Genomic DNA, 20,456 nt, shown 5'->3' with positions numbered 1-20,456 from the left:
TGTTGTATCACAGAATTGGGAACTTCCTTTTGAATTGATGTGTGATGCAAGTGATTACGCAGTAGGAGCAGTTCTGGGACAGCGAGTTGACAAGGTATTCTGAATGATTTATTATGCTAGTCGAACCTTGAATGATGCTCAATTAAATTATGCAAATACTGTGAAGGAATTACTTGCAATTGTCTTTGCATTCGATAAGTTCAATCCATATTTAATTAGTAATAAGGTGATTGTCTACATAGATCCTTTCGCTATTAAGTACCTTATGACCAAGAAGGATGCTAAACCTCGCTTGATTCGATGGATCCTATTATTGCAAGAGTTTGATATGGAAATTCGTGACAAAAAGGGGGTAGAAAATCTAGTTGCATATCATTTATCTAGATTGGAAAAAGGATAAGAGCTTACTGAGAAAGAGGAACAAATTGATGAAAACTTCTTGGATGAACAGTTATTTTCCATTGAAAGTGAAGAAAATCTACCTTGGTTTGCTAATTATGTCAATTATTTGGTAGCTAAAGTTGTGCCTCCGAACATGTCAAGGCAGCAACTCAAAAAGTTCTATTCAGAATTCAAGCATTATTATTAGGATGAGCCCATTCTCTTTCGTCATTGTGTTGATCAAGTAATTAGAAGATGGGTCCAGGAAGAGCAGATGATTTCCATTCTTACTCATTTCCATACTTTACATTGTGGCAGTCACTTTGAAGGAGCTAGGACAACAGTAAAATTTTTGCAATGTGTGTTTTATTGGCCTATGTTATTTAAATATGCTAGTGACTTTGTCAAGAGTTGTGATCGTTGACAAAGGACCGGTAACATATCAAGAAGAGATCAAATGCCGATGACTAGAATTCTGGAAGTTGAGTTGTTTGATGTGTGGGGGCCTTTCCCGTCATCTTATAATAACAAGTACTTTTTGCTGGCAGTAGATTATGTTTCTAAATGGGTGGAAGTTGCAGCAACTCCTACTTGTGATGGTAAGGAGGTACTTAAATTCCTTCATAAGAATACTTTTACCTGGTTCAGTACTCCAAGAGCAATTATTAGTGACAGAGGAAGTCATTTCTACAACAAGTCATTCACAGCTCTATGCGCTCATTATGGAGTTCATCATCAAAAGGCTTTGTTCTATCATCTAGTTGCCAATGGTCAAGCAGAAGTATCAAATCGGGAGATCAAAAGTATTTTGGAGAAGACTGTAAATACATCAAGGAAGGATTGATCGAAAAGCCTTGATGATTCACTGTGGGCATATCGCACAGCCTTCAAGACTCTAATTGGTATGTCACCGCATTGACTAGTATTTGGAAAGGCATGTCATTTACCAGTGGAACTTGAGCACCGAGCTTACTGGGCAGTAAAAAATATGAATGTTGATCTATTTATGGCAGGATAGAATAGGCTTCTAGAGTTGAACGAGCTTAATGAATTTCGAAATGAAGTCTATGAGAATGAAAATATTTATAAATAAAAGTCTAAGGCATTTCATGAAAAAAGGATAATTAGGAATGATTTCCAACTAGGAGACAAGGAGCTATTATTTAATTCTCGATTGAAGTTTTCTCCAGGAAAACTAATGTCGAGATGGTCTAGACCATACACCGTTGTTGTCTCATTGCCTTATGGAGTGGTGCAAATCATAGCGAGAAGACGGGACACTTTAAGGTAAATGGTCAGAGATTGAAGCACTATTTGGAAGGACCGGTAGAAAAATGCAAGTATGTGTTGCTTTTAGAACCCCTTTGAATTAGGTATTCAGTGTACGACTAAATGACGTTAACGACAGCGCTGTAGGAGGCATTCCTATAATTTATTTTTTTGTATTTTTGTTTTAATTATTATTAGTTGAACAATTTTATTTAATTTTTTTTTTGGATTTGTAAAGATTCATTCTTTTATTTATTTAGTTTTGATTCAAATGTATGTAAAAACCATGCAATTCGTGAAAATGTAGTTTTCAAATTATTCTGGAGGTCAAGTCACGACAAACTCTTTTAAGTCGCGACCCTAAACAAAGTCAGAAAGCTCAACAAACAAAAAATGAGGTGGGCCACGACTTGAGCTTATAAGTCATGACCCTAATTGAAGTCAGAGAGCATCGGGTTCTGGTGGAGGAGGCGGGTCGCGACTTACTGTGGTTGGGTCACAGCGCCTGCAAAATAGAAATTGGAGAAAAAATGAGGCGAGTCGCAACTTGATAGTGCTGGGTCACGGTGCCCCTCTGTCAGAAAGGGCAAATTTAGTATAAACTCTTTTTTTTCAAGCTCCTCATTTCGAATTTTTCCTCCTTCAAACCCAATTTTTTTTTTTCAGAATCTCTCTCAATTTCCCATCTTCCTCCTTTTTAAAACAACCTTAAAGTCAAACCCATAGCTTCATAGATTCATATTCCCTTCTTTCTTTCTTCTAATCTAAACCCTAAATGGTTTGTGGCATTGAAGATAGGAGGAGCATTTGAAGAATGGGCAATCTCAACAACTCAAAGGCACGTAAGTCTCTAATTTTTAATGTTTTTCAAGTTTTGGGTTGAAGTAATTTTGTGCTAGATAGACCAGAGATTTTATTGGAACTTTGTGTTAGTATATATTGTGTTCTTTGAGTTGGTATTGCTAGGGTGTTATCCAGTTGAGGGAAGTAAGAAAAATTAGCAGAAGTGCTACCGAATTTTTGTAGCAGTATTTTGTGCATTGTGTTATTATGGGACCAAGAAAACAACCTGCTAGGGCTGCTTCATCTAAAAGTGTAAATCGCCCTTCCACATCCCGCACCCAACCACCATAACCACAGACAGCCCCACCACCACCACCACCACCCCCTCCTCAGGAGTTTGACCATGCTCGATTCATTAGTAAAGATGCCTTTGACCATTATCAAAGGTTGTCTCAACGTCAAGTCATTCAAGAAAATGGGATGGAATATGAAGACCAACCATATCCTCAAGAAACATATGAGATAATTCGGGCTGAAATTCAAAGTCCCAATTGGAAAATTTTTGTGGACCATCGAATGACCAAGGCCAATGTCTCCATGGTTTATGAATTTTATGCTAATTTTCTAGGAACGGTAAATAGAAAGGTCTTTGGGAGAGGGGTATTGGTGGAGTGCCATATTGATAATATTGATGCATTATATGGATTACCAATGTTGTCACCGAAGGAGGATGAATATTATCAGATGGCCTATCATAGTGAGATTGATTGGATTGAAGTGGCTGAAACATTAGGCATTCCTAGTGCTAGTTTTGTAATGCAAGATGGACAGCCGAAGCATTTCAGACAGTTTCAAATGAATAAGGTGGCGAAGGCTTGGACTCTTTTTGTGAGTGCGAGGCTTATGCCCAACACTCACTTATCTGAAGTGGGAACTGATCGGTGTCTTCTTGTCTATGCTATAATGGACTCTCTGTGGATATTGAACGAGTTATACGAACTAGTATCTGCGACTTATGTTGAATGACTACCACTGCTGGTTTGGGGCATGGTTCAATGATTACTGATTTATGTGAGGTGTGGGAGGTGCCTAAATATCCTAGTGATATTTATAGGAAAGCAATGGGGCCCATTTCTCGAGCTTCTGTGTTTAAATTCAATGCACCATCTTTGGATCCACCTGCACCACAACCCCGCCAAGTGAGATTTGAAGAAGAAGATGTTGCTAATGCACCCGCCCATGCCAATGTTCCACAAGAAGAACCAAGGGCAGAAGAGGAGGAGAGGAGAGGAGTTTATCCTCAATTTCTGGCAATTGAGGCCCCATCGAATCTGTAATTGGCAAGATTGGATTACATCATCCGGCAAAACCAACATACCCATAATTATTTGGGGAAGCTTCACGATTATCATCGAGCCCAAGCGGATCGACAAAATGAATTGGTTTACCAGTGGTCTAACCAAAAGGAGGACAAGCATTATTTTCCTTATCCACCGCCTTGGCATCCTTTCCAAGACCCACCTCCATTTTGACATGATTCGTAGCTGGTAAGTTTCCTTTCTTTACTTATTTTTAAACATTGGGGACCATGTTTAGCTTAAGTTTGGGGGAGGTAGCTTATTTTCTGTTTGTTTTGTTTGTGTTGTTTTGTTGTGTGTTTGTGTGTCTAGTATGTGTTAGTTATGTGGTGTAGAGTTTTGTTTTAGTGTGTAGTGAGACCAACATGAATGATGGTTGACAACAAGTGTCAATGAGAACAAAGTGAATGTTATGAGTATAATCCAAAGAAAATGAAATCTGAAGAAAAAAAATATGTGTGCTTGATTGAACACTCTGTTAGTTCATTTTAGTTTAGGCAACATTTTTTGAATATCTTGTCATGATGTTTAAATTGATGTTTTCCATATTGATTATGCTTGCTAGAATTGGTTGGTGGATTGATGAATGGAAAGTGGAAATTATTTTCTACAATTCTAGAACTTTCTTAATTGTTATTTGATGTGAAATAATATATCATGTATGCTTAGGAATATGATTTAGGCTATCATTTGGAATGTTTGAGCTTTTCTGGCTGACCCAAAATTATTGTATTTTTTTGTTCTAAGCCACTATTTAAGCATAATATTTGAAACTTGGTTAGATATCCGTCCCTAATATACTATGAGCACATGATTGAAAACAAAAAAAATATGGGGATTGATTTGTAATGGGGTTTATTTGTGAATATAGTGGGATTAGAAAATAAAAAGTGCAAAAGATTTGAGAGAGTATATATTGAAAAAAAAACTACTACACTCCCAATATGAATATCTAAAAGAAACAAGTTTGGGGGAGTGTAGTTATCATATGCAAAAGCAAAAAAATATATATTTTATATCTCTCTCTAAATAAAATCAAGAAAGGGGATTATGGGATTATATATACGATGGGAGTAAAGTCGGTGATTTTTGTTCATGTGCTTAAAGTATAGTGAGCTTAAAAATTACTTTCTCATCTACCTTTACCTAAGCCATCATTGCAAGCCTATATAAGTCCTATTGATTCTTATGCATATCATGATTTATATTGGTGGAGAATAGCAGGTAAGTGAGCTTATGGAATTATTTGGTTTGAATGGATTGATTGGAAAGAATTTGGCTAGCATAATTGATTTCAAATATGTTTTTTTAATGATCATGACTTGGTAATCCAAAATGTTAGTAGACGTGTTGATGGAGTGTTTTGATGGAAATTTTGGATTGCATAAACTGTTGAGTAGTTTTTTTTTAGAATTATATGATTAGCATTCATGATTTTGAGGCATGAGTTTTTTTGTTGGTATAATTCATGTTGTGGGTGTTGTCCGGTGTTGTCTTTGTTGTTAGAGTCTAGGTTCGTTTTGAGTCCTTTGTTCGAGGGCGAGCAAAAAGTAAGTTTGGGGGAGTTTGATAATTCCATTTTAGTGTCATTTTAAGATGTGTTTTTGGTAATCTTGAGTCTTTTTGTTTGTTTTGTGCAAGATTACGCTTGTGTTTGTCTTTCTTGTAGGTAGGTGCTATGAATCATGAGTTAAATGTGAAAAGAAGAGGAAATGGTAGAAAAATGGAGCTTTAGGTGGTTGCTTGACTCAAATTGGCGCTAAGTGTAACGACCCAATTTCGCTAATAAGGCTTAAGGACCTTGATTAGCGTGCCAGGAGGGCATGATGGGATTTATGTGTGACTTTGATGAGTTAAATGCATGATTATGATTTAAAGCATGTTATATGACTAGTTGTTTATCTGAGATGCATGACTATGTATATTAGTATGCATGTAGGCCCGGATCGTGTTAGAAGGGCATAATTGTAATTTGGCCATGTTGGGCATAACTGTATTGATATGTGATGATTGTTGAGACCACAGTGGTATGTGGGCGTATCTGTGATTTGTGACTCGAGGCGATCCCAGTGAGCAGGCTAGCGGAAAGTCATGGCGGGAATTTGTACCCGGCTCGGGGCGAGCCTGGGGTATAAATAGGATCTGTTGAGTTTATTGGCATTTATTTTGATATCGAGGAATATTGTTTTGGTGATTTATCAGGTGTTGGGAAGCAACGGGAAAATGTTAGAGACACTTGAGGATTAGCGGGAATTGGGTAAAATGACTAAAATGGCCCTACTTGGATAATAGGGTTTAGAGTTAATAGGGAGGGCATTTTGGTCATTTGGCTTTTAGAGATTGATTTATGAGGCTTTTTACACTTAGTGGATTTTGTAGAAAAAGGAGGGAAGGCTGAAAAAAAGAAAGAAAAGAAAGGAAAAAGGAAAAAGGAAATAAAGAAAAGAGAGAAAACAGATGGGTTTTCCAAAGGATCGGTTTGGGGTTCTAGCACCTCTTCTCTTCAAATTTCTTGGGGCAAAGCTTAGTGTAGAGCAATGGTAGGCTGAGCATCAAGGGTCTTGGGTTAGACTTGAAGATTTGGCAAGAACACATCAACTTTTGAGGTAAGTTTTAGAGATTTCAGTTTTAAGGGTTTTGATGGTTTGAGCTGTGTTTTGAGCTGAGTTGATGGGAATTTTAGGGAACTTCTGGGCAAGCTTTGATGATGAACAAGCTAAGGAGGTCTAGGGCTGAATCAAGGTCAAAATTTGCATCAATGGTATGATTTCTAAGACTCTATCTTTGTTGTTTGAATGAATTTCTGGTTTTTTGGTTCATTATGGTGAATTTTGAGATTTGGGTTGAATGTGCTTGGGTTTTGAGTTCTTGGGATGCTTGGGACGAGTGTGAGGTGTTTATAAGCTTGATTTTGGGTTTGGAAAAGGTTTGGACAAGTTTCGGGTTGAATTGGTTGAAGGAAATCGCAAGATGCGATTTTCGGGTTCTGTTGGGCTGCAACTAGCGCTACAGCGCTAGTCAGTGGGCGCTGTAGCGCTAGCCCCTGTTCTGGGGGGTGTGTTCTGCTTGTAGCGCTACAGCACCCTCTTTAGAGCGTTGTAGCGCTGCACTGTTCACAGAGGTGGATTTTTGGGTTTTTGATGAGGGATTTTGACCTAGGGTTCGGGGCTCGATTCCGCCACTTTGTTTTGGGGATTTAGGACTTCCCGGGGGCTCGGGATTGGTCCCGAGGCTAGGTATTCGGACTTGGGGTTCGGTGTTGACTTTTACCTATGTTTGTGCCTAGGTGTGCGCTAAGGCTCGTGTGGGATCGTGCTCAAGGAGTCAGGTGATCTAAGCTATTGAAGGGACAGGTAAGAAAACTATAACACCCGTAGGATAGGGCATGGGCCCATAGTGTGATTGCGGGGCACGGCCCTATATTGCATAATGAGATGATTGCAGGGCACGGCCCTATATTGCATTACATGTTAGGGTGCAGATTTAAATAAATTGGTATTTGTTTGAATGTTGCTTGGTTTGTGCTATATATGATTATAATGAAATGTACGGCATGGCCGAGGGCGGCAAGGCCGAGAACGGCAGCGGGGTCGGAAGTAACACTTAGCACATGGGATGCTTATAGTCAGGGCAGGGCCCGGTGGATACATGTGATATCCTTACGGTGAGGACCGATACCCCAGGCTTTGGTAAGGCTTCTGGGGCGGCATGGCCGTGTTTGCTTAGTCTAATGGTTGACTTACTTATCTGTGGATTATCTGATATGATTAACTGATATTTTGCATATGTTATGAAATGCATGAGTTTTATTGCTGGGCTTCGGCTCACGGGTGCTCCGTGTTGCAGGTAAGGGCAAAGGCTGAGTCAACCAACCATGAGTACGGAGAGCGTGAAGCGACGCGTACATGTTTGGCCTGCCCGACTGCTTTGGTTGGGGGTTTATTTGAAAATGGCTGTAATAATCTATGATTTTTAGAACTGATCAACTGTAAACTCATTTCAAGATGTAAATAGTTTTCGAACCTTATTTTGGGATCCCAGATGTTTTATACTTAACGTTTTCAATGAAGTTAAACATTTTAAAAGAGTACAGCCTTAAATTCTGATTTATCCACACTTTTGGTTTTAGAAACCACTTAGAGTCAGTCAAAAGCACGATTTCTATTTTAAACTCACTTGGTAACGGCTCTAAGGTAGTAGGGCGTTACACTAAGGATGAGTTATAATAAGTTTTTAATGAAGGAAGGATGTCAAAAGGTTAAAATTTGAAGAAAAAAATAGAATTAGAGTCGCAGCATGGTCTTAAGGGTTGCGACTCTAGCAAAGTCAGAGGCTGCAGGTTTGTTGAAAGGAATTAGAGTCGCGACTTGGTCAATAGAGTCGCCACGCTAGAAGAAATAGAGGCCAAACCCAGGAGGCACATAAACACGTGGGGCGCGACTTGGGTGAAGAGGGTTGCGGCGCATGAAGACCAAACTAGACTTTGAAGGGCCTTAAAAAAAATGTGGGTCGTGTAACGTCCCAAAAATGCTAATAAGGTTTAATGCCTTGATTAGCGTATCGGGAGGGCATAATTGGATATATATGTGTGATTAATTTATTAAATGCGTGACTATATGGCATGCATGAGTTATATGATAATATGAATATATTTATATGCATGTGTTATGTGTATTAAATATGCATGTGGGCCCGTTCTTGTTTATAAGGGCATATTTGTAATTTGGGCCTGTTGCGGGCATAAATGTGATTATATGTGTTAAATGATTGAGACCACATTATTATGTGGATATATTTGCAGTGTTCGGCTCGAGGCAATCCTAGTGAGCGGATTAGCAGAATAGTCATAACGGGGTCTAATACTCAGCTCAGGGTGAGCATAGGGGTATTTTGGGAATTTAACGTATATTTGGGATTTATTGATTAGTGGGTAAGTATTTGATAATTAGTTAGGCATGTCATGATTAATTGGGAATTTGTAGGACGACTCGAGGAATTAGCAGGAAATGGAGCAAATGATAGTTTTACCCTTAAGGGCAATTAAGGGGCTGAGTTAATACTAGGGGTACTTTGTCTTTTGTAGGGGGGGATAAGCTTGAAAGACCTTAGGAAATGACGAGAACCTAACAGAAATCTCTCAGGTCTCTCTCACACTCACTCTCACGTTCTTTCTCTCCCTATCTTTGGGTGCTTCGAACCTGTTGAGATTTGAGGACTTGAGGCTAAGAAACTAAGGGTAAAGGCTTGATGTGTTTGGGGAATTAAGCTAGGATCAAGCAAAGGAATAGTTGAGGATCAAATCCATTAACTGAGGTAAGATTTAGATCTTGATTCTTCTAGAAATTATGATTGTTAAGATAGGTTTTGGTTGGGTTTTTTGATGTTGTTTGATTGCTGAATTGGGGTGGTAATTGTGGTTGGTTTTTGGGTGATTATAATGTCTAGGTTGTGTGGTTAAGAGTCCTAGACTCAATTCTGGGTTTAGTTTAGGGTTACAAGGAAATTTTGGTGATTTAGGTTGGGAGAAAATGCTTGAAAAGCCCCAGGATTTCTGGGTTCACGAGGGCACGCAGCAACCCAGTTCTTGGGCGTCGCAGCCTGCGTGCCCCCAGAAGCCCTGGGGCCTTGCTATTTCGAAGGCGCACCGTGGCCCTAAAGGGGCAAGTCATGGCCCGCTTACCCTTGGGATTTGGGGCTGGCACCTCTAATTTGGGGGTGCGCCGCGACCCTTAGGTCCAAGTCGCAGCCCGCCTAGGCAGCCTTAGCCAAATTGGGTTTTTGGGCTCGGGAACCTGAACCTAAGTGTTCGGGAAGGGTTCTACTACCCGGTTTGGTAGAATTTGAGGTCCTTAAGGTTGGTACATTAATTGTAAAGCATTTAATTGGATTAGATTTAAATAGTTATCCACTTTCGCTTGTGACTATGGTTACCGTTAAGGCTCGGAATTGAGAATTGTGCTCGGGACCGCTCCACATCCTTTGCTCGGGACTCGAGGTAAGAAAATTGCACCCGAGTTGTGAATGCGGCTGAGATCCCCTATAAACAAATATATGTGAGATTATAAATGTATTTGTGATTGGAAATATCTGGATAGGCAAGTTAGTTCGTGCTGCTTTCGATTACGTGTTTCGCAACCTGTATATCTGCTATGTTTGATGTGAAAGTCCAGCCTAAGGGAGTCGGGGCTGATGTTAAGCATATTGAATGCAGCTCAGCCTAAGCGAGCTGGGATCAACTAAATAACTAAAGGGCTAGGCCTAAGGGCGCCGACACCTAACTAATTGTATTAAGATTGAATTATATGTTTGGATTAACATGTTTACTGTTGCCTAGCTTATCGCTTGTATTTTGCTGTTGATTGAACTGGTTGATCTAAGTTTACCATGCACATCTTGTTATTATCTATGCTTGTTGAATTTAGTTTTCTTGCTAAGCCTTGGCTCACGGGTGCTATGTGGTGCAGGTAAAGGCAAGGGAAAGTTGGACCAACCATGAGTTGGAGAGCTTTAAGGGCAATGTGTACATCAGCAGCTGCTCGACCGCCACGGCCGAGAGATTTACAAGGACTATAGCCAAAATTGTATTTTTCCAATTAGGCTGGCCGTAGTTGTATTTACTTTTGAGGGTTGTAACTGCCTTGTAAACATTATTTTTGGAACCCTGTGTATTAAACTCTTATTTTAATGAAAGTCAACCATTTTATGATCAAAATCTTTTAACCCTAACCTATCAATTGACTTTAGAAATACGTTTATGTTCAAACGACTTGATTAGCAAGTCTTGCACTATTTTAAATACACAGTGTAACGGTCTTAGTTACCCAGGGCATTACAGGCCGCGACCTAAGAAATGCCAAGTTGTGGCCCGCCTTTGGAAAAGAAAAAAAAAAGAATTCGGTTTTTATTTTATATAAATTCAAACTTTAAGTTTTAATTAGGTTTAGGTCAAATTTCTAATTATGAATTTAGAGAGCAAATTTGATTATGAGACATTTTTTTACGTACTTTCATATTTTTATTTCTTCTTCAAGTTTTTTAATTTTATGCTTCTGAATAATTATTTTGTTGTTTTAGTCATGTATGATATGAACTAAATCTTCTATCTAAGGGCTAATGTAGTCACTTGGATTTCTATTTAATGTTATTATGATGTTCTATTGATTGATCTTCTTTATTCTAATCTATATAATGTTTGCTTGTAAATATCTGATCAATATTTGCTTGATTTATGATTTTGATTCAAAATTCGAAAGATGCGAATTGAATATGCTATCGTTATATAGACATGGGTTACATATTGGACGAAAGTACCTGTATGGCTTGTGTAGCAATTCGGTTTCTATGCTTAATGTCCGTTATGTGTTTAAGTTTATCACATAGATGTAGAAAACCTGCATATAGGTTGAGATCTTATTTCTTGAAAAAGAATATGAATTAATTTTTGTTAACTTGCTATTAGAATAGGAAGAGAGAAATTTTGAACTGACTAGTAAAATTAATATAATGAAAAGTTGATGAATTTAATACCCTAGGTCTTTTTATTATTGATTTTGATCCTTTGATTAATAGTTTTGTTTACAGTTATTGAAACTGTGTTTGTAGTTAAATTTATTCATCTTAATTTTACATGCCAAATAGAAAGTAAAGAGCAATTATTGGTAATTGGTTAATAGTTTCTATGAGACGATATTCGTTCTTCCGGAATTTATTACTTGACACATCCACGTACACTTGTGTGCATAATTTACCGATCAATACCTATCGAGCATCTTTGAACACGTACATTTCAAAATATACAAAAAAAAATGCAGAAAACGTTGATTAAGGTTGAATAAAATTACAGAATAACCAAGAAAACACACCAATGCAAATCAATGTAAAGAAACACCCATCACTATATTTAAGACTTATGTACTTGCCCATGGATTTTCTCTTCCAAGAACCATAAAAATGGATCTTGCTAGGGTGTTGGGTTGAACCTTCAAGGAATGTCGAAGATTTAAACGTCTATTGAAGAAAATGTGGTCGTCATGGTGATGGTGGTGTTGTGTTGTAGTTGTTGTTGTTGTTTTACAAATAAAACTGATAAATAGAGAGAGAAAGTGAGAGAGACGCGAGAATAAGAAGAGTTGGGGGAAGATATTATGAGAAGGGTATTTTAAGTAAATAGGGAATTGTTAGTATAAAATTTAAATGTAAATAGTATGGGTTACTCTTCTAATTAGGAGGTCACACAATGCAAGAGTTTCATGGTGACTTTAAACTATGCATAAAAAACACAAGAGTCACATGTCATTTTAAGAATAAAATGACATTTAAGAAGAAAACTAAGGTCTGTTACATTTTTATTCTTTGCTATTTTAAACATAAAAAAAATTGTTTTTCATATATTTTCAAAACTAAAAACACCTTCAGTAAAACTATTTTATGTTTAAAAATATATATATGGCATTCTAACAGTAACTTTTAAAAACTCCATAACTCCCAGTAACTCCATAAACTTCGGCGAACCTTCATCGCCGGGCATAGCAGGATGAACAATCGGAGGTAAGGAGGAAAGCAATAGAGTGAGAGAGTTGTAGTAGAAAAGATCGAAATGTAAAGGAGGAGATGTGAGAGGTTGGACAGGATAGTCGGTAGATCTCTTTGCCGGCAAGCTTTGACGGAATCCTTTTTCCGGTAATGCAAGCTTCGACGGAGTCCTTTCTCCGATTATCTGAGTAGAAAAAATGGCTTGTTCCGCTGAGTAATTGTTGTTGGAGATGAAAAGGGAGAAGATGAATAAAAAATTGAGGTTTTTTCAAAAATATACTTTTTTTTGTATTTTTTTACTTTTTTACAATCGCTGATTTTTTTTTTCAAAAATACTACCTTAAGTTTTAAAAAATACGTTTTTTAAAATTTTATATTTAAAAAAATACAGTGTTAATCAAACAACTAAAAAACAATAATAAGATAACAACTAAGCATTAACCCACTGCGTACTAACATTTTTTTTAAAAAAAAAATCAAATATATCTGCAAACAACTAAACAACAAATAGACATCAATAGAACAACTATAAATAAATTTAAACAACTAAAAACCAATATAAAAAAAGCTATACATAAAATCTAAACAACACAAAAACAACAACCCCACAACAACACAGTGCAACCTATTACATTTTTAAAAAGCAACACACCGCAATACAATATCGAAAAAGCAACTAGAAAATAACAATTGGAGAACAACTAGACATGAACTCACTGCATTAAAAAAATAACTGAAAAACAACAATGAACAACTAGAAGTCAACCCATTACATACTAACACATTTTTTTTATAAAAAAATCAAAATATATCGGAAAACAATTAAACATAAATTAGACATCAACATAACAACTATATTTAAACTTAACAACTAAAAAACAACATGAAAACAACTATACAGAAAACCAAAACAACACAAAAACAAAATGATATTAGACAACAATACATAAACCTAAACCTAAACAATATAGTGTTAAAAAAACAACTTAAAATCAACTAGATATCAACTCCATAGCAATACAATCAATACATTGCATCAGCCCATCATAAGCTAAAAAACAACAACAAAACAATAATTTTTTTTTGACAACCCAACATAAGCTAAAAAACAACAACAAAACAATTATTTATTTTTTTGGAAGAAACAAGAAATATATATACCCATGTACAACATAATTACATAATATATATGAAAAAAACAAATTAAAGATTTAATAACTTAGTATCTATAGTTGTTAACACGTGCATAAAAATAAGAGTTGTAACATATTTATCAAATTTAATTCACCTCTGTTTTTTCACATTTAAGTCAAAGCTTTCAACTCTGTTTTTTCACATGAAAAGAAAGCTCAATTATTATTTTTTTGTCGTTAGAAACTCCAAAAGAAAAAACGACAGAATGGGTTTTCTTTGCAAAATCTCAAGGTATGTTTGTGGAGAGAGAAGAAGAAGAAGAAGAAGAAGAAAAAGTTAATTTTTGAGCTGGCTCCGTCGTTGACTACCCCATCATCGTCGTCGTCATCATTCTCTTCTCGGCTAAACCCGACTCACGTGGCTGGACTCTGCCGCTTATCAGCCCGAGCTGCAACCGCCCCAACAACAAGTACAACCACCACAGCCTCCCTTCCAGTACGAAATGGCCTCCTCTCATTCTCTTCATTAGCCGAGAACATAACCCATCTCCGAATTTCAGGTGTTCAGGTTCAATCGGGTCTCTCCGATGCCGAGTTCGCTCGTACTGAGGCTGAGTTTGGCTTCGCTTTCCCTCCTGATCTCCGAGTTGTCCTTTCCGCCAGGTTGCCCATCGGCAGAGGCCAAGGTGGCTTTGAAGGCGAGTTCGATATGGACGTAATGCACAACAAAAATAGAGAGTCAACCATATAAATGTAAATATAAAATTGAGAACGTAAATTTGAAAAAAAAAAATACCGTGTGTACACCCTGGTTTTCCCACGGGCTGATTAGCAGGTCGAGCCTCGGACTAATCAAGGTTAGTCCGTAAATTTCCCCAGGTCGGAGATCCTGTTTTCGAGGTCGTACCCCCTTAGCTCGAGGTATCCTCAAGGACTCGCCAAGGCTGCCCAAGACTGGGGGAAGGAGTCCTTGAGGCCGAAGGTCGGGTCAGGGAAGCAGCTCGTGGTGCGAGCTTCTCATGGATCTCTGACCCTTTGTAAAGTCAACACACGCAAGATAAACGTGCCTATATCTGACATCACGTGTCCGATATCTCCCTGACTTCTCGGACACGCAGCAGGAACGTGCGTATTCAGACACCCACGGCTGGGTTGGGCCGTGCGGCCCATTATCTCCTTATCTATCGATTTGACCATACTTATGTGTCAGGTTTAGGAATTAATCATGAATGTCACTGAGTTGATATGACAAATAAGAAGGTCACGGGATGACCTCCTTACCAACTTCCAGGTGCCTTCTCCTATAAATATGGAGACCCTGAGAGTTGATAAGGGTTGGAAAAAATAGTCTCGGAAGAGATATACACTTTGTAACCAAATATCCAGAATATATCAATAATATTGACTAGTGGAGTAGAAGGATTTTAACCTTTGAACCACTTAAAAACGTGTCTCGAGTCACCTAGTTCATCCTCTAAGATTTCATATCTGTGACAGTTCTACTTTCAGCACTAATCCCTTTCTCTTCTTCTCTTAATTACCTGTTGGCGAAGAACCGCGTCAACACCGTGCAACCGTAAAAATGAAAATTTTGAGACAAAAACAATGTTTCATGTTAATTTTCCTAAAAAAAATTTATTAAAAAAATTTGAAAAGAAAGAAAAAGATGTTTTCAAAAAAAAAAAATTTAATTAAAATTTTGAAAAATAAAAAACAAAAACCAGTTACAAAACATATTTTTTATTGATATTTTCAGATTTTTTATTAAATAAAGATAAAGCTATTTTTTAATTGTTACCGAGCAGCCACTAAATGACGTTAAGTAGAGTAAATCAATCATTAATATGATAAAAGAAAAAGAAAAACTTACATTATGTAAACAAACGACATGCCGTTTCTTAGAGGATATGTCGTTATTTAATTTAATTTAATTTATTTTTAAATGACGTTATTTAAACTTATTTAAAAGTGGTAAAAGTCAATTCTTATTTTTTTTAGGCGGTAAAGGTTAAGATATAACAATATTTGAACAAGTAATTGGGAAGAGGATGAAGGATTAAATTTCCCAACAGATAGGATTAGGGATCCCAAAAATGTGATTAGTAGTGTTGCTAAGTGAAAATATTATTATGTAGATTTAACAAAACAATCGGGGGTATTTTCGTAACTTCAGCTAGCATTATTAGGCCAGGCAACTATCTCGGCCATAACGGTTGTGAATCAAATCCAAATCAGCCCATTGTCTCCCCTAAACACCAATCAACGGTCAAAACTCAAACAAAGATTTAAAACTCCGATCCAACGGCCCCACAAAACTAGCCGTTACACGAAGAGCGTACAGAACTCAACGTTTTCTTTCTCATTTCTTCTCATCCTTTCTACCATTTGATTCATTCATTGCAGCGGTTCTAACCCAAAAAAAACACTGAGCGATTCCGAAAACCCATTTGTCCCCGGCGAAGTGTCTCCTTTTAGAGTCAGATTCCGATGGATTTGATCGGCAATAACGCCGGAGCGGTGACTCCTGTTAAAGATTCGCACGGGTCTCGATCCAAGAACCCAGAAATTTTGAGATGTTCGGAGAATCTGAACCCCAATGTTTCTCCTGGTCCGAAAACGACGAACTCGCCAGTGAACAAATCGGCCAAGTCTCAGAAATCGGCGTCGAAGAATCCGAACCCGAATCCAGTCTCTTTCTCGCCGCGTAATAAGATCCGGGAAAGGAAGTTCGTAGTGGCGAAAAAGAAGAAGAACTCAAAGAAAGAGAATGTGGCTCCGAAAGTTGCTTGCAAGTGTAAAGAGAAGGCCGTTGGGGGTAACCCCAAGAAGTGTCTTTGTGTGGCTTATGAGAATCTCCGGGCTTCGCAAGAGGAGTTTTTCAAGAGTCGTGATTCCATTAGTGGCGAAGTCTCAGAATCGAACTATTCGAAGGCTGTTGATAGAGCTGAGAGTGAACTGGAAGAGGAAATAGTGAAGGGTTTGATGATTCAAGACCTTCACGTCGATGATGGGTATCAGGGGCAGGCAGGAGAAGGCGAGGGTTCTCTTATGAATGATTTTAATGATGGAGAATCGGGCGAAGTTGATTCACCAAATCAACTAGGTTGCTCAACGGTGAAGAGAAGGCGGGATAAGTTGTTGGAAGAAGCAAGGAACAGTGCACCTGAGTGTGGAAAAGTGATGCATTTGGTTCAGGCCTTTGAGAAACTTCTTTCCATACCCAAGTCTAAGGAGTCCAACGATCAGAATACTGATCAGGAACAGGAATTAGAAGAGAGTAAAAAGCCAACAAAGTGGGCTTTACCTGGATTACCCCCTCCTATAGTTCCTGAAACGCATATTTCACCTTCATCGTTTTGTCCATCCGAGTTATTTTTGACATCTGAGAATCTCGGTTTGGATCCAAGAGCTTCGGTTTCGTCTTCTTGGGATGGCAGTCTTGGAAGGTTGGAATCCATATTTAAGTTTTGTTTTTCAATTAGCATTATATCTGATGTCTTTAGAATTTGCTCATTTTGTATTTCTGAGTTGGTTTATTTGCTTTTCTACACCTATTGTAGTGTTTCAAGCAGGAGCTCCTCTAATGGTGGGCGAAGGAGTCGAAGAAATGTAAGACGTTTTTTTGTTACCGCTTTTAGATTGTTAAGGATAGTGTACATGTCTTTCAAAGTGATGGATTCATTTTTATTCGCGTTTTAATCTCAGAGCTCAGAATCGATTAGCACAATTGGTGGTAGTAGATGGAAGAAAAAGAAGCTCAAAGCCACTTCTCAGAAACCATTCAAGCTAAGAACTGAGGTAAATGCCTGTGTGTGTGTGTGACAATGAGGGTCTGTGTGTGTGTGTAACTGTGAGTTGTTCAGGGAATACCAACATTAAATTGCTTATTAACTTTTAGAAAATTGGTTCTGTGTGAGTTTGTGACTATGAAAGTGCATGTGCTTGTGTCTGTGTTTGTGTGTGACAGTAAATAGGTGTGTATATGTTTGTGAATGTGAGTTTATTCAGGTAATACCAACATTACTAGCATTGAAATTGTTCAAAACTTTCGGAGAAATGCCTGTGTGTGTGACTATAACTGTGAGAGCAAGTGATTGTGTGTGACCGTATATAGGTGTGTATGTGACTGACTGTGTGTGTGTGACTTTGACTCTGAGTACCTCTCTGTGTGTGTGACCATATATAGGAGTGTGTGTGTGTGAGACCGTATATAGGAGTGTGTGTGACTGTGAGTGCCTCTATGTGTGTGTGTGTGAGACCATATATAGGAGTGTGTGTGACTGTGTGTGTGAGTGACTGTGAGTTTGTTAAGTGAATACCAACAATACTAGCATTGAAATTGCTTATAACTTTAGGAGAGATCTCATTGCAGCAAAGGGGAAGAATGAAGGAGGAGGAATTCTTTAAGAAATTACAGGAGATCATAGTTGAAGAAGAGAAGCAGCGGATACCAGTTGCTCAGGGCCTTCCATGGACAACAGATGAACCAGAGGTTAGCTTGACTATCATTAGTACTCCTTATCCTCTTGTTTCCTTGATGTCTATTGCTCTAATCAAATCGATACTGAATTTTTGGCTGGATTTCCCTAATTGGTGTGTGCGCTTGTCATCGCAGTGCCTTGTAAAACCTCCTGTAAAAGAGAGAACAAAGCCCGTGGACCTGAAGCTTCACAGTGACGTTCGAGCAGTGGAACGTGCTGAGTTTGACCACCAGGTTCTCTTATAATTATACTGAACCTTTCTTTCTCTACTCTTATGTCTTGATCCTTTTTAGATCAATATTTAAATAAGCCGGAAATAGCATATAGAAAAGAAGAAAAGTCAGTCGTGATATGGTGTTATTTAGCTCACCGTGTGAAGTGGTGTGTAGTCATGCTTTAACTGGGCACTCTGCTTCGTAACATAACTAGTTATAATATGTTATGGCACTTAGATGAATATACTTATATATTTTACACTTTTTGCACAACCAGGTAGCGGAGAAAATGACCTTGATGGAATTGTACAAAATGGAAAGAGAGAGACAACAAAGGGTAAGCTTTAGCTGATTCACAAGACAGCCTTGGTACTTTTCATCGAGTTTTAATGTGTAATGTTGCTCTGTTTCTTCTTATCTTACTACAGATGGCAGACGAGGAAGAAGTAAGAAGGCTGAGAAAGGAACTCGTTCCTAAAGCTCAGCCCATGCCTTATTTCGACAGACCTTTCATTCCAAGAAGGTAAACAAAAAAAAGTCAGTTTTCTGAGATTTTATATTGATACAGTATATTATATAGTGTGTTCTGAGCTTTTGTTTGGCTTTGTTGGAAAGGTCGATGAAGAATCCAACAATTCCCAAAGAACCCAGGTTTCATATTCCTCAACAGAAAAAGATCAAGTGCTGCCTGTCCTGGAATGATGCCAGCTCCTTCACATTCCAACAACATTGACAATAGCTTGAAGAAAGAAAAAAGAAGAGCATTTTATAGATATTCCCCTCCCACCATTCTCTTCTGTTATTCAATTGTTATCATATGAGATTTTCTATACCAATAAAAAAGTCTTAGAAGAATGAGCTACCTGCCCAATATAGCCCATTCATTGTCCAATTGTTTTTTTTTTTTTTCGTTTGTGTGGCCCCTTCTCAGTACTTGCCACCAGTGGGATTTATGTGTATAAATTTTGTTCAAGAAGAGAGAGAGGGTTTCAGAAGGTGATCACAAATTGTTTGCACGTTCGTCCAAATATATGTATGCCCCAAAAACAAGTTACAACTCCGATGTAGCTTCAAAATGGAAGTTGCGGATACATGATCTTACTTCAAATTTAAAAATATATAATTATTGGCAAAAGCTATGATTACTTTAGAAGCGTAGCTATTATTACTTTAGAAGCGTTTAAAAAGATAAAAACATATTTATGAGTTGGTTTTAGGAACTATTGTTTTAGTAACTCTGGGAACTATTGATGAGTCACTGACTAAATTGTTGACTCATTCAAATCATTAGTTACCAAACAAGGACAGGTGGCCACAGTAAATATATGAAACCATTGTTAATCATATATTTACTGTTAACTCATGACAACTAATCGTTAACTAGTTGAAATTTTTGACAACTCAGTAACAAAATTGGTAACCATCTACTATTTAGGTCATTCTTTGAAATTATGACAAAAATGAATACAAATTGAAACAGAGAGAGACCTGGGAAGTTTCAAGGGGGACTATTGGAAAACGAAGAAGCAAAATACATACGAGGAGAATGGTTGCTTTTTTGCTTTCTGTATTGGTTGAGCAGGATGTTTTTACTTTTTGTAACCAAAACAACTTATGTAATAAAAAATTAATAAAAAAAAACCATCAAAATATACATTTATTGCTTCAAACATTTTATGAACTCCTGAAAAGAACCCTTTTACTTGCTACCATTCAAAACAAAAATCCAATCGATATTTTAAAAATTCCTCTACATTACGTTCTCGAGACAAACCTTCCCAACATTTCTTTTTGAGTAGTACAAACCCAACTTCCTGTAATTTTCACACATAGTAAAGAAGTCGAAATTTAATTCAACACATCTACATGAAATTATACCACATAAACATACCATCAAAATATATAGCATAATTTATCAAGTGCAACAAACATTTTATTAACCATTCAAAACAAAAATCCAATCGAATCTTTTAAAAAAGTCAAATACTTCTCGAACTAGTAGGCTTGAACTTGGCATTCAGAATTCTCTTAACGTTATATAAGACTATGATTTCGAACAAATATTGGTGGAATCACTACAAATCAATTTTACCTAAAACGCAACCAATCAGACAAAAGCTATGATAATTTTACAAGCATTTAAAAAGATAAAAACATATTAATAAGTTAGTTTTAGGCGCTATTATTTTAGCAACTATTGGGAACTATTGATGAGTAACCAAACCGGTGCTGACTAAATTGTTCTCATTCAAATTATTAGTTACCAAAAAAGGACAGATGACCACAGTAAATATATGAAACCAT

At 37.4% G+C, this 20,456-nt stretch overlaps 1 protein-coding gene across 2 annotated transcripts; it reads left to right on the top strand.

The window, feature by feature from the left end:
- The first annotated feature begins 15,622 nt into the window (after positions 1-15,622).
- Positions 15,623-19,212, top strand: LOC133817911 (microtubule-destabilizing protein 60). 2 transcript variants are annotated; one of them, XM_062250551.1, is made up of 8 exons: positions 15,629-16,902; positions 17,017-17,065; positions 17,162-17,254; positions 17,829-17,948; positions 18,072-18,170; positions 18,430-18,489; positions 18,581-18,675; positions 18,768-19,212. In XM_062250551.1, the coding sequence occupies exons 1-8, from the start codon at positions 15,944-15,946 to the stop codon at positions 18,883-18,885; spliced, it is 1,593 nt and encodes a 530-aa protein (XP_062106535.1). In that variant the 5' UTR covers positions 15,629-15,943; the 3' UTR covers positions 18,886-19,212. The 2 variants fall into 2 exon arrangements, with proteins under 2 accessions (XP_062106536.1, XP_062106535.1); XM_062250552.1 differs by lacking the exon at positions 18,768-19,212 and having other exon boundaries at positions 15,623-16,902; positions 18,581-18,679.
- Positions 19,213-20,456: the final 1,244 nt, after the last annotated feature.

This window comes from Humulus lupulus, chromosome 2, assembly GCF_963169125.1.
Source record: "Humulus lupulus chromosome 2, drHumLupu1.1, whole genome shotgun sequence".
NCBI lineage: Eukaryota > Viridiplantae > Streptophyta > Magnoliopsida > Rosales > Cannabaceae > Humulus > Humulus lupulus.
This window is presented reverse-complemented; position numbering and strand designations above follow the sequence as displayed.